The 15,009-nt window shown below is 33.5% G+C and overlaps 2 protein-coding genes across 2 annotated transcripts; both read right to left on the minus strand.

Moving 5' to 3' along the window:
* Positions 1–10,820: 10,820 nt before the first annotated feature.
* On the minus strand, positions 10,821–12,344 carry LOC108221577 (oleosin L). The gene is made up of 2 exons (XM_064094344.1): positions 11,598–12,344; positions 10,821–11,130 (listed from the first exon to the last, which is right to left on the minus strand). Exons 1-2 carry the CDS (start codon positions 11,894–11,896, stop codon positions 11,016–11,018), a joined length of 414 nt encoding a protein of 137 aa, XP_063950414.1. The 5' UTR covers positions 11,897–12,344; the 3' UTR covers positions 10,821–11,015.
* Positions 12,345–13,628: 1,284 nt separating this feature from the next.
* LOC108220123 (ethylene-responsive transcription factor 2) lies at positions 13,629–14,684 on the minus strand. The gene has a single exon (XM_017393801.2). It carries the CDS (start codon positions 14,585–14,587, stop codon positions 13,811–13,813), a length of 777 nt encoding a protein of 258 aa, XP_017249290.1. The 5' UTR covers positions 14,588–14,684; the 3' UTR covers positions 13,629–13,810.
* Positions 14,685–15,009: the final 325 nt, after the last annotated feature.

Below are 15,009 nucleotides of genomic sequence, written 5' to 3' on the forward strand. Positions count from 1 at the left end.
TTATCAGCATCTCAAGCTCAACATGGATATAGGCGTATATGGTAACATTATGCTAGACTGTATGAAAATTATTTTGTACATATGGGTCGAATATGGTGAATTTAAAAAAATTGGAACTATGTTGTCATGTTCTTGACATAATATCTGCTTGGGTAAACGGTGTTCCTGCTCGGTGATTCCCAGAATATGAGCTTAACAAGATAAATGATAAAAATTATGATAGTAACTGTTTTATTTCGAAAAATAAGATCCAACCACAAATGAGAGGGTTTGCCCGTATAATTACTCGAATGAGTGAACTGAAATTGTTGGGGAGGATGATTACCGCAAGTTTTTAGCTCAGGCGTAATGTGATTTTTGACTTTAGATCTGTGCAGAATATCCGTGTTTAATAAACCTTAAAGTTAAAAATAGTGACAAGTTGATCTTCGATTTTGTGCGGTGGTCTTCGAGACGGTGGAGGCTAAAATTTTACATATAAATTTTAGTGAAATTTGACTGAGACATGTATTGTATTGTAAGAGATCTTCTATTCAGAAAATTTATTACCTAATAGAAAAACATGTCAAAATGTTCCTGGACATGTAGATAATTAGACTTTTATGTCTAATAAGCTAAGTTAAATCGTTTTTACAAAGACAAATATCCTAATCATTATTTATTTTTTCCTCCTATGAAACTAAGTTAAGTAATATAATAAATTTGAGGGATTATTAAATTAATATAATACTGAGACAAATAATTTTATTAAATAATGAATCAAAATCATCACAAGTCAAGTACCCTCACTATCATGAATAAATGTGATTATGACTATCTCAAATCAAGTATTCTCACTGGTATGAACAAATGTGATTATGACTATCTCAAATTAAGTATTTTCAGTGTGATTATGACTTTCAACTGAATTAATCAGATATTATTCATGAAAAAAGATGTGTCTTGTAAAATACTAATAAGCTTTTTTAATACTCTTTTGAGTATTAATAACCTATTTTAAAATATAATGAAGTCGATTTTTATGATGTCAGTTCAATGTTCATAGACAATTAGCATAGAAAAGAACAGGATAGTGATGCAACTAGCAACTTTGAAAGTTAATATATCAATTATTCATTTTGTTATTACTTAGGGTAGCTAATTTTGATAAGTAAATCAAAATTCTCATATATTTAAATAGAATATAAATTTCATTTTCAAATGATGCTGGGTAATCTACCATGAATTATCATATTTAAGCCGATTACAAATAATAATCTCATTTACATACTAGTATTTAATCAATCAAAATACTAAAAATAACCCTGGACATGATTAGAGTTGGTGTATTTGCATTACTATACATGAATGTAAATGTGTGCATCGAGAGGTGGATCTAGCACACAAATGTTAGTGGGACACGAAACAAATTTTCAGAAAACATCTATATATTTTTAAATTTTTTGAGATATTTTATAATTTTGTAAAATTTAGAATAGTAAAAAAATATATAAAAAAATGATTATGGAGGACTCATGTCAGATATAAAAAATTTATCTTACATCCTTTATCCTGTAAGGAAAATGGTAAATATGAACGCCTCTAAACTTGACCAGCAAAACTCGTATAATAGCAGGTCAAGTTAAGCTAATTTGATCGAAATTTGTAATTGAAATTTAGCGGTTTTGCTAGCAGCTGTAGAGCTAAAATTGACGACTTTTACGATGGCGCAACTTATTTCTTCTATGATGTCATGTGTTCAGAGTTTTTTTTTTTCTTTTTCGGATAGAAATTGCATGTAAATTTGTCTCTTTGTGAGTTATAAGTTCCAAGCATTTACACGGCAGTGTCCAGATAAAATGTATGAGCCGTTTCATAAATTTAAGGCAAATGTATTGACCAAATTTAAGATGAGAGCAAGTCCAACAAACGTTTTAATTCAAATTTTATATATAATATACAAATTATGTTATAATAATTTGGTACATATTCAACTATCTTTAACTTTTTACAATTTATCTTATCTTGGTCATATACTTATTTAATATTTTATTATTTTTTTTGAAAGCATTTAATATTTTATTATTAAAATTTTCTTTCATCATTAAAGGACAATTTAGAATAGATAGAGAATTAGAGTGTTTATAATAATTTATTATAAAATATAATATATATAATAAGAAAAGAGGTGATTTAAAAATAACACGGGAAGAGATTGTTCTTGGGATATTATTGGATTGAACTTTTTGTAAAAAAAAATAATCAAATTTCCTAAATTATAATCTAGGACATCAATAAAGCATCATCCTTATATCTTGACAACATGTAATACTGAGTGAAACCTATAACTCACAAAGGAAAATACTTCACTAACAAAAATGAGGGTAAAATCTTTCATAAAATAATTTATGTTAAGTTTTACGTGGAGTGAGCACCTATATCATCTAGCACCTATATCATCTTATGCCAGATTTTATATCCAATTTGTTAATGCTCGACTCAAAATTAGCTATTCATAACTTACAAGATTGAGTACTCTGTAAGATAATTAACTAACTTAACCAATTTAAACCATTCAACAAGTTATATTTTCTTTTCACATTTTTACGAAACATGTCATATATATTATGAAAATTTGTATAAGAAGGTAATACTCCCTCCATCCCATTTTAAATGTCCATTTTGTAATTTTCACACATATTAAGAAACAATTAATGTAATGTTTTTATCATCATCTTTCCACAACTAATCAGCTTAGTTTTCATACATATTAATTACGTATCTTATTAATTATTGTGTATTGGATCTTCTCTCACTTCAAATTACACTATACATTCATAATGCTTCTAAATATATTTATGAGGAGTTGTTGGTTGTACTTAATACTATATTGGAAATAGTATAAATTTTACATGGATAAAGTAGGGCTGTCAAAAAAATCCGAAAAATCCGAATCCGTCCGAATTATCCGCCACCGTATCCGAGAAAAAGCTAATATTTTTCGTATCCAAGAAAAAGAGAATATTATCCGTATCCGAACCCGTGATATTCGAATCCGAAACTAAATATATATATATGATATTTAAATAATATAATATATAATTATACGTAATTAAAATTTTATGTTATTAGCTTGTAGTGTGTGTGTATATGCATTAAATAATACATTTATACAAAATTTATATAAATATATAATACTAAAACACTTTATACATATATAAAATTATCATTTGAGCTTAGTCATAAAAAAATTGTTCGAAAATCATCGTCAATATGGTATGAACATAAAAAATATCCGACATCCGTCCGAAATATCCGCACCCGTATCCGTAAAAAAGCGGATATTATCCGTATCCGAAATAAAGCGGATATTATCCGTATCCGAATCCGACAGTTGCGGATAAGGATACGGATATAGGCATATCCGTATCCGAATTATCCGTTTGACAGCTTTAGGTTAAAGAGTATGACACATATTTTGGGAAATTTTTTTTTGGCAAAGTGGACACTTAAAATGGGATGGAGGGAATAATAACTAAATTTATAAGAGGGATAGGTCGTCAAATACATATTATTAAGCCATATCCCATCTATCAGACGTTGCCGATTAAATTCAGGCCTATTTGACTGTTACAGTTTTGATCCGATTTCAAAGATAAGAAGAGAATAGCGATGCAATTAACTGTTTTAGAAGCTACTACATCAGAGCTAATTCATTTCGTTTTTAATTATAGTAGCTAGGCAGCTAGCTAATTTTGATAAGTGGATTAAAATACTCATATATTCGTATTTTGAATAGAAATTTTGGCTCTGTTTGGAAATTAGAGGGTTGGGACAAAATTAGAGGTTTTGGGTGATTTAGAGGTTTGATCATTAGAATCCGCTAATATAAGTGTTTGGTAGTTAGCAGATTGAAATAGAGGTTTGGACCCATAAAGCTAATTTTGAAAAAGAACTTTGAGGAGTTTTTTGAGTAAGAGGTTTTGGTTTGTATCAGAAAAAGCTAATCAATCAGCTATTAACCACACAGTTTCATGAGAAACAACTAATTTAATCCATTAGTCAAAACATCTAATTCAATCCGCTAACAGCTAATCCCGAAACAGGGTCTTTATTTTTGGATGGTAAAATGTAATCTGCCATTAATTATTGTATTAAGGTTGATTGCACATAATTAATATTTTTACTTATTTGTATTTTGAAAAAATAAAACGGTCTTTTGAATGTGTGCCCAAGGGCACACAATAAGCACCAACTTTCATGAAAATGGCTTGTTTTGATTGGTGGAATTGATGTGAATGCAGGGGGGCCATTTACATTTATTATCCATCCACCAATCAAAAGTTAGTATTCTCATGAATATTAGTGACTATTGTGTACTCTTGGGCACACATAGAAAATTCGAAAATAAAATACTAAGAAAAAGCCATGCATGCAGTACACGTGGCGCATGACCGAATGTACATATACCCACCTAAATATACCTCACCTGCAATTAAATACTGCATAGATCTTCAGTCTTATCTCACGGTATTTAAAGCTAAAGTTTGTGATGCTTATATACTGCATGTAGAATTGTCTTATTCTAACAAAAAATGCATGCAGAATTGTCACTTTATACAAGTTCAAAACATGTATCCGATAGTTACGACAATATTGAACGTATGAGCCGTTTTCGTAATTTAACGGAAGTGTATACAACCAAATTAAAAGTTCTTGAAGCTCTTAGAAATGAATATCTTCACAGACACAAATCACTTAACTTTATTATTATGCATACGGTACATCTGAGAAATAACACATAAAAAGGACACAAACAGTAACAAGAACATACAACCATAACGAAATACACACATAAATTTGACGCATAACACATAACAAGAGTTTATCGGAAAAAAAAAAACACATAACATGAGTTGATCACGATTATAACTTCAGAGAGCTTGTTTTATTAGTTCCACAAACGGTATTCCCGAGTCCAAACCGGTGCTTCCTCTCCCGAGTTGTTGTTGCGGCCAGTGAGAACCATCTCTTTGAGCTGCTCAGCTAATCCATCGAAATCAGACGGCCAATCGTTCAAGGCTGCGCTCCAAATTGAGGCCGGAGATGAGAGTTCAAAGGTCAGAGCAGGCGGATCCGTCGCAGCAGAGTCATCAGTAGCAATCCCTTTGTCTTTACGAGCACGGGATGGATCAGCAATAGGCGCTTGTGCGACAAAATGAGTATTTGGAACAGGAGAGTTGGGACGGTCACCAGCAACACTAGTAGTGGCCCTTGAACGCGCTGAGAGCGCTCTGAGGACCTGGCGAGGCGCGATGGCCACAGGCATGTGAGAATCAAATGCAAATGCGTCATGAATCTGATCAGGAGTCAGTTCCCACTCTTTACGGAGCTCCCCTTCGGTGTGTGCAAAGAAGCAGACCTTCCTCTCACAGCTTCGCCCGTTCGTGCATCTAGTAGTCCTGTACTTGCCAGGGTGCAAGAAATACTCAAACAGCCCATGAGCAAACTTGCACGCTCCGCCTCGCCTGCATTTCTCGTCGTCCTTGAAGAACGGGCAGAGAATCGGAAGGTAATGACGCGGGTCACGGCGATACGCACGCTCCCCGAGGTGAGTAAAAGGACAAGAGGTCCAGTCATGAGAGAAGTGTCTCGGACAGAGCATCACCTTGTATTTGTACATCCGGAACTCATCAGTTTCATAGAATGAGGGATCCATGTTGACCAAATACTCATCAGCTTGGTGATTGCAGTGCCTGCAGTGCATATTAATAGTGCTGGATGAGAGCCTTCGGGCCATAGTTTCATCCATAAGGGGGAGGGGATGGAGAGGTTATTTTTTAGTTTGTGTTGTAGTTGTGAAGAAACATGGATCATAAACGCTGTTTATATAGCACTAGAGTAGGAATATTAACGTTTTAGCTGACACAAGCTCCATTTGTGATTTGTGGTGAAAGTTGGATCTCAATTCTAAAATAATTTCTTGTATTTGTGCTTTAATAATTTACCATTATCAACTAAGTATTGTGCTTTAATAATTTAAGCCAACGTTCCATTCGATTCAAATTTTGCAAATTTGTAAATTTATTTAACTCTCAACACTTTATTGTTTCAGCACATTAAATCTTTAAAATTAATATTTTTAACTTCATATATTGATCCGGTTATTAATTAAACTAACTTTTAAATATCGTCGATAATAATTATATACTTTATAAATCAGTATACATGCTGACAAATAAAAGGAACGGTCTTATGTATTATATATAATATAACGACAGTTATGTGTCATATGTATTGTTTGGATATTACCGAACTCGATAAACGACAACTTACATACTTTACAATAAATACACACAGACAATTAAACTTAAAAAACGATCATATGCTTACGAATAATATAACGACAATAGATACTCATAACGTATATCGTCAAGTTTCGTAAACGACAATTAACTATTTTACGAATATGAAAATATGGCGTACGTGTAAGTAAATAAAAAAATTGATGTGTGCAACTGATAATGCCATATTCAAAAGTTTTTATTTGATAACTTTTACGTATACTTATTTCCGGCCATGTATAAATATTGTTTTGTTATTAAATTTAAAATACATAATTTTATATGCATAAACATACGTTTAACGAAACTAAAACTCTTCTATCATACATTGCCGATTAAATTTGGGGCCCTTCGAATATATGTTACTCTTTGTATCTGGCTTAAATCATAAAAAGGGGTTAGATGCAACTAGCAAATTTTAAAGTTTTTATATTAGGACTAATTTATTCCGTTCTTAATTGATGTAGCTAATTTTGATAAGTGAATTGAAATATGGGTTAAATATCAAATTGACCACTATATAATTAGCAAAATTTCAAATTTACCACTCACAAATTCGGGATTACAAATTGGCCACTTTCCACACATAATTGCTGATTTTCGGTGATAGATTTGAGATTTTGTTAGTTTATGACAGACTTAAAAAGTGGCCTATTTGAGACCCACCAACTTGAAGGTGGCCAATTTGACACCTCGAATTTGTGAGTGGTAAATTTGAGACTTGGCTAATTATACAATGGTCAATTTGATACTAATTACATATATTTGTTATTTTAGTTAATTCAATGATGTAGGCTAATTTATCATGAATTATCAAATTTAAACTAATTACACATAATTAATTTATGGGTCTTTCTAGTGTGTGCTTATGGACACATACTTCAATTATTTTTTATTTTGGTGAAATATTTTACATGCGGAGGGGTCATCATTATTAATGGAATTGGAATCAATATAAATTTGTCACATAACTAAAAAGTTATTGTTAGTGTGTGCTCATGAGAATCGGTTAATCTATTTACACAGTGGTGCTACGATAAACAGAAAAATAAAACATAGTCATGAAGTACACATGGTGCATGCGCAATAGTGGAAGTGTCTAGTATGCATAAATGTACACGTGTCTACTTTTTAAAACACTTCAGCTACACTTAACAACTGTATAGATTTGCATGAAATACACATGGTGCATGTGCATGAAGTACAAGTGTCTAGTATGAATGTACACGTGCCCACTTTTTAAAACACTTCAGCTACAATTAACAATTTTACAGATTTTTATTCTTATCTTAAAGTATTTAAAAGTAAAGTTGATGATGCTTACAACAATGCAACTTATTTGTTTTGCAATGCATGTATAGCTGTCTTTTTTTGACAAAAATTGCATGTAAAATTGTCACTTTGTGGGTATTCAAGTTCAAAGCATCTACGTACCATCAAATTTAAACAAGTATGGAAAACAAAATCAAAGATGATGAAGCTCAAGTATACCTTGATGTTAATCCCTAGATAACTTAGAGGGGGTCGAATATGTCACTACAAAATTATCAATTTCGTTTTCATTTGCGGATTATCAAGTTCAATTAACTTCGTAAATCGAAATCCAACTACAACAAGTTCAAGGAATATATTCGTACTGCATAAATTTCGAGAGTGTTATAAATTTAACACGACATTTAACTGTAATGATAGTAATACTACTGATCACAATCTCTTGACTTTCCTACCAATCTATCTTTATAACTTTGCTAAGTGTATGTGAAGAGTAATGTACACAAATAATTGTGTTTTGTTTTACAAGTGAAAACATTTATCTATTTAATTATAGGCATTCAATCTCACCATGATTGGTTAAGTAATTGGTTCCTTGCAGTCACTATGTATTTTCGTTCTTACGATTTTGATGCTTGATGTCGAAAGTTATGTTCACTAGCCATCTATATCCTGGGAGTAGGCCTGTAAACAGATCGGATTTGGATCGGATCTAGCTAGATCCATATCCTAATCTATTTAATTTTATCGGATTCGGATCGGATCGGATCAGGAGTCGGATATTTTACAAGTCAATCCATATCTGATTCATTCAGATCGTGGATAATCCCACTAAAAATTATGAAATATTTTTTTTTTCACCGTGGAAAATGTTTTAACTTCCATACAGAAAAATTGATATTTTCTAGCTATATCAATTCATGAATTTTAACGTAACAAGCACACAAAAAAAACTAATAAAACAACAAAGTAAAGTCTGTAGCTTCATGTTATTAATAAAAATGCAACTGAAAAACTTTGTTGGATGTTCTTATAAAACCTTCAACATAGAATGTATCAAGTAAATAGAAAAATAATAAATAAGTTGCTTGATACTTTTGGAGGATTCTATTAATAAGGATTAAAATCAATAAATATGTCTCAAATACAGAACCAGGTGATTGAGTAGGTGTTAAGTGTAAGAGTTTAGCTCCCCTGTGTTTATATTCACTCTACACAAAAAAAGAGTGATCATTAGATTAACCGGATAATAAGAGTGAGAGTCAAGTCAAGACTTAGTAACGGCTGACCGGTTATAAAAGCTTTGTTTCCCCTAGTTCCAAAACACAACAATAGAATTTCAACTAGAGTCTAGGAAAAAGCTTCTCTATGATAGCGGGAGTTCAGAAAGGATCTGCTAGTAGATTAAGACTGAAACCTGCACGGGGGTAAAGGCAGGATGTAGCCAAGTGGATCAAGGTAGTGGATTGTGAATCCACTATGCGCGAGTTCAATTCCTGTAGTTCTCAATCATTTTTTGGCATCGGGCGTGGCTAAACCAAAAAATATGATTTAGGGTTTTGTCTTGTATTTTTAGAAATTTTTATTTTGTATGTAATATATTAATAATAAATTATATTATAATACAATATAATATGAAATATATAATATAGTCAAGCTGGGATCGGATCGTTAATAGATCGGATTTGACTATATCCATATCCATTCTTTATCGGAACAGATTATTATCGGATCGGAGGATTTTTTTTAAAGGATCCATATCCATTTATTTAACCACGGATCCGATCGGATCGGATCGGATATCCGATCCATTTACAGGTCTACCTGGGAGCACACACCAATGCTGATAGATAGATGTTATGATATCATTTAGCACTCAATGATATTTATGTAGATTCGCGTGAGTTCTTCTAAATGCTACAAAGATATCCTTCACCTTTGTTTCATGGTTTTCAGCTTCCATTTCAAGTAGTTTGAACACATCATTTGTAGTGTCCCATTTCCCGATCATCTCCTAATTAATTTTTGATTTGTATTCTTCTGCCTTATAATCTTTCTTTGATTTTCCAACTATCGACTTATCTTCCTCTTTTTAGAAAGTACTTCTTTAAATCGAGCGCTTCCTGTGGATTATCAACTTCTATTTCATTTCATAGTTTCATACACAGGTAAGCGAGTTTATTCATGATTTACATTTGAAAATTAAGATATCACAAACGATGCCAAAAAAATGCAAACAACTAATTTTAGTTATAATTTTTAAAGAAAAAACTGGTCAGGATTTCAAAATATAAAAAGATTTTGAAATTTATACTGAAAATTATCGCACAAAAAAAATATAATACTACTATACATTTGAGTCAAAGTTAAGAATTACAAACGGTAATTAACTCTACATTAAACGAAAAAAATTAAACGATAGTCACATGCATGAAGTACACATGATACATTTGCATGAAATACAAGTATCTAGTATGAATAAATATACATGTGCCCGCTTTAAAACAGTTCAGCTACACTTAACAATTATATAGATTTTCATTCTCATCTTAAAATCTTTAGAGCTAAAATTGATGGTGTTTATGATAGTGCAACTTATTTGTTTATGATAGTGCAACTTATTTGTTCTTAATACGTACATAGCTATTTGTTTTGACAAAAATTGCATGAAAATTATTACTTTGTAAGTATTGAAGTTCAACTAATTGATTTTCATTCTCATCTTAAATTTTTCAGAGTTAAAATTGATGGTGTTTATAACAGTGCAATGAAAAATTTGAATATATCTCACTCAATTTATTTTATAATATGTTAAATTTTATACAATATAAGAGTATTCTTGGTGAAAAATCAAACATACATGATTATCAGAAATAAAAGTAAAAAATATGATGTTACCGTCGAGAAAAGTCAATTCCACCGACATATATACCATAGAGAATTTTATTTTTTTGACATTACTATAGCTATTATCTTCATTTATTTTTTGATCATTCTGTTCTCCCAATCAAATAATATAAATGAATCATTTCTTTAACTAAACACAGCATAAAATGAATAAAACCATTCGAGAACCAGAGCCCGTTGGAATGCTCCGAGTCCCCTTGAAATGCTCCAATGTCCCGCTAACCCGGTAGATTCAACAAATTCTTTTTATCTCCACTAACGTCCAATTACAATCAATTTTCTTAAAGGCATATTACAATCTTAATACCTACACCAAATATAAGTTATTTGGAAACCGATTTTTCTTGATATCCAGAGATTGCAGTTGCAGGGACAGATGGACTCACCAAATTAAACTATTAAAACTACAGATGTCTGATTATTACAACTCCAATTACGCAGTAGAGGTAAATAAAGAAGACGCATCTCAAATCGAATATTATAAAAGAAAGTGATGCAGAATTTTAAGTGCAGCTAAGTACTGGTGGCGTGCTCAGCCCTTTCCTTCATCTCCCGAGCCCTGGCCGCCAGCTTCATTCTTGCCTGCTCCAACGCATCTGATCCCACTGCCTGCCCTCCTTTCAAGTACCTGCACCCATATAAATCCACACATACTCAACGACATCAATCACAATATAAATCCACACATACTCAACGACATCAATCACAATTACACATAAGACCCATCATCCGTCCCTTTGATTTCTATACACTTTTTTTAATGTCCCATTTAATTTTATATATTTTAAAACTTTACCAAAATAATAAGTATTTATATTTAAATATACTCCAACCACCAACTACTTTCTACTTTTTCATCTATTTTTCCAAATTTATCAATTAAATACTAATAGGTCCGCTCACTTTCCCTACTTTTCTTTCTCCTTCTCATTTATTTTATAATTTATACTACTTTTCTCATTATCCTTCTCATTATTTTATACTATTTTACACATTTTTCTTAGTTTCTATGTCCAATACTAGGAGGGACGGAGAGAGTATAGAACTCAGAGGGACGGAGGGAGTATGTATTAAATTTATTCTTCATGGGTTTACTTGTAGATCCATGTGAGCACAGAGACTGCGGCCACACCGAAACCTCCAGAAGCCAAGAAGCCGGAGATGATAAGGAACACAAAGATAGCCGCGGGAACGAGCACAGGACTGAAGATGACAACCAGAGGAGTGGCGACTGCTAGTCCGATCACCGTGCCGGCAAGAGTGAGGCCGGAGAGGAGGAGCAGTGAGCCACCGGCTGTCACTGCAGTCGCTGCTTTCACCACTTTGTGAGCCTTCGGTTCATCTGCCGGCTCCATCTGGTGCTGCCCTTGTGGATTCCTGCGAACACTAGCCATTAGTACTCAAGTCTCTGTATGTGTATTCTCTATATTATTATATTAAATTATATTATGTTTTGTTTACACTTTGATTTGATGTGGATGTTATGTGGCTTGGTGAGTGTGTTATATAGTGACAGGCGTGAAGTGTAGGCGTGCCACGTGTTATGGAGGCTAGTGCCGCGTGTTCGAGGATTTGCATGCATGCAGAGGTGGCTCGTTAGTTTCGTACACGTAGCTTTTCATTTTGTCTTATTGACTCAGAGGAGCTGTTTTCATTGACCAAGCTGACGGTATTCTCCTGCACTTTGTATTTTTCGATTTTTCAAAATATTTCTTCAGAGCATGGCCCTGTAGAACCCGAGTACGTTAAATTTAGCCCAAAAAATATGATGGGCTATGTTCAGATAATAACCAGATTCAGCCTAAAGACTTCTGTTATGAGCTTGTGAAACTCCTCAGGATCAACCAAGCCCAGTGTAAAAATAGTGACCCAACAAGTTTTGCGGAGATTAACACATTGGGCTGCTACATACAAAATATATGTGGGCCTAAATTTGTTATCACTCAAATTTAGCACAAACAATGGTGTATGTTTTTTATTTGGGCTTTAACGGAACTAGGTAATCCCTTTCTATTTTAGAAAACTCTTTAGTTCTCTGTTTTCATCTTGCAGGTAAATTTATTAATGACAACTCACTTCTAGAAAAAATCAGAGAATCCGGGTGATAAAACAACATCCAAGCTCCTTTAAATACCTCCTACCCCATCAATAAGCACAAGCTGAAAGCAATAAAATTCTTGTACTTCTTTTGTAACATCCACCCCTATTACTGTTATGTTAGCAGCCCATTTTAGCAGTTATATATGTGCAGTGATCCAGACCGCATGAAAAGAATATATCCCCTGTTATATTTATTTTAGTCCTTTATTCGGTATAATCTAGCCCATATATTAAAACAATTCAAAGCTCGGTATATGTTATAAATTTTTAAAAGATCAATTCACAAGAAAAAATGCGGAACATTTGAGACACCCAGCTTCCATATTATATGGAACATTTTTACCCAGTTTGACATCGAGCAGATTTGTACCTTTTCCGATATTTTTATCGTGCTGATTTTGGACAACAAGATATGTACCATCTTAAACTCTAACCGGCTAATTACAGAATTGATGCCGTTAGACATGACATATTCCAGAATTTGTCTACTATTTGTGACTAGTTGATACTCGAAAGAAAATTTATTGATTAATGTTATCAAGCTGATACATTACGTATCATGTTCTTCACCCTCGAGGTTCTATCGAGAGTTATATACTTGTCACTTGTCAGACATGATCGATGCCTCCTCTTGCCAATAATCATAAATAATCATTTTCATCAACTTTATCTTTAAAGATAAAGAGCACCCTGCGTTATATACTAAAGTTGATTACTTCTTTTGCGTTTTTTCCTTTTCAACTTTGGCATTTGACTTTTTAGTAACAAACGGTGCCTTTTTTACACAAGTAAAATATAATTTTCTTGTTGGTAGATCTATATTAGTGTTAATAACAAATTTAAATAAAATTAAGGTGTTTATTCGTGTTTATGAAGAGACCCCTGCTTTCTTTTTGGTGGGGAAGGTACACTTAGCTTTCCCCATTCATCACTTTTCCAAAAGCTTAGTTCCAGCACAGTGATATTTCATTGTCAAAACTAATTTGGTTATTTGACATATAATGTACAATGACGTCATCGCTGATCTGTGATCACAATATAATATTGTCTCATTTCTTCTGGAAGTATGCGCTTTAACAAGCCCCAGATTTCACGCTCCCTTTAATGGCAAGTGAAATTTAAAAGAAAAACAAAAATTGAAAATATTCATTTCTATACAAGGTCACACACAAGCCAAACAGCCCCTACAATAATTTCACATTATTAATCTAGCTAACCAATAAGGTTTCCCCACCTGGCATTTGTTTTATCTGGCTCTCTACTTCCGGCTCGGCTTTCTCAGCTACTAAGCCTTTCTTTCTACGCTTTGAAGACTCACTTCCCGAAGCCGATGAAATCGAAGCCGTCGGCTCAGGAGAAGCTCTCCTCTTAGCGGTGATTCGCACCGGATCAGGCTCATTTGAGCCGGCTCGGTGCGGGAAATTCAACAAAGCCTTTGAGCCACGCATCCTGTAAGCCGCTCTATCATACGCCAAAGCAGCTTCCTCCGCCGTTTCGTAAGTTCCAAGCCACACTCTCGCGCCGTTCTTAGCCGGATCTCTTATCTCCGCCGCGAACTTCCCCCACGGCCTTTGTCTCACACCCCTATAGTGCCTTCCCTTCGTCGGAGGTGAAGCCGGCTCAGCCGATTTAACAACAGCCGGAGCCGAGGTTGTAGGAATAGAAGCCGCAGCTGGAGCCGTACTAATAACCACAACCGGCTTAATTTCATCAACCAGCTCACACTTCACGGTCTGTTCTATTAACGGGATATACTGAGTACGTTTAATTTGACTGCTCGACTCGGGCTTAATAACGTCGTTCGCTGTAAAAGCAAACGGCGTCCATCCAACATTAACCGCATCACGCAAGAAATTATAGATGACCATATCTTCAGAATCATCTTCTTTGAGCGGCAAATCACCCCAAGTATCCGATGATAAGCAAGTCATCAAACTACTAAAACTCGAACTTCTATTGTAAACCGGCAAACATATTTCAGACATATCTAACTGAATATTAATATAAGACTGTGTATGAATACTATGTTGTTGGGTGTTGAAACACTTGAAAGAAAAGAGAACAGAGAAGATTAATTCTAGGATGGGGTGGGTGTGTGAGAGATTATATAGTGGAGTAGATTCATGAACCTAGAAGTGCACGTGGAAATAAAATTAGCCAATTTTATTTAATTTAAAACATTTATCTGGGTTTCACTGAAACTTCGCTATAGTTTAAGACACAAGTGGGCAAGTGGGAAGTTGAGCTTTCTCATCACGTGCCGAAACATCATATTATATGTAGCTACTGACATAATTTTCTTATGTCACCACCTTTTCTTCTGGACTCGGACGAGTCCACATACATTTGAATCTTTGCTCAAAATTGAAGAAAAACTGAAATTCATAGTATGCTTTTGTCAAACTTA

Source organism: Daucus carota, chromosome 5 (assembly GCF_001625215.2).
Source record: "Daucus carota subsp. sativus chromosome 5, DH1 v3.0, whole genome shotgun sequence".
Classification (NCBI taxonomy): domain Eukaryota; kingdom Viridiplantae; phylum Streptophyta; class Magnoliopsida; order Apiales; family Apiaceae; genus Daucus; species Daucus carota.

Bases quoted from the DNA above. Each gene is read 5' to 3' on its own strand.
- LOC108221577 (XM_064094344.1), bottom strand. From the start codon at position 11,896: ATGGCTAGTGTTCGCAGGAATCCACAAGGGCAGCACCAGATGGAGCCG. The intron at 11,131-11,597 runs GTAAACCCATGA...ATATGGGTGCAG, and splicing joins GTGCTCACATGGATCTACAA to GTACTTGAAAGGAGGGCAGG.
- LOC108220123 (XM_017393801.2), bottom strand. From the start codon at position 14,587: ATGTCTGAAATATGTTTGCCGGTTTACAATAGAAGTTCGAGTTTTAGT.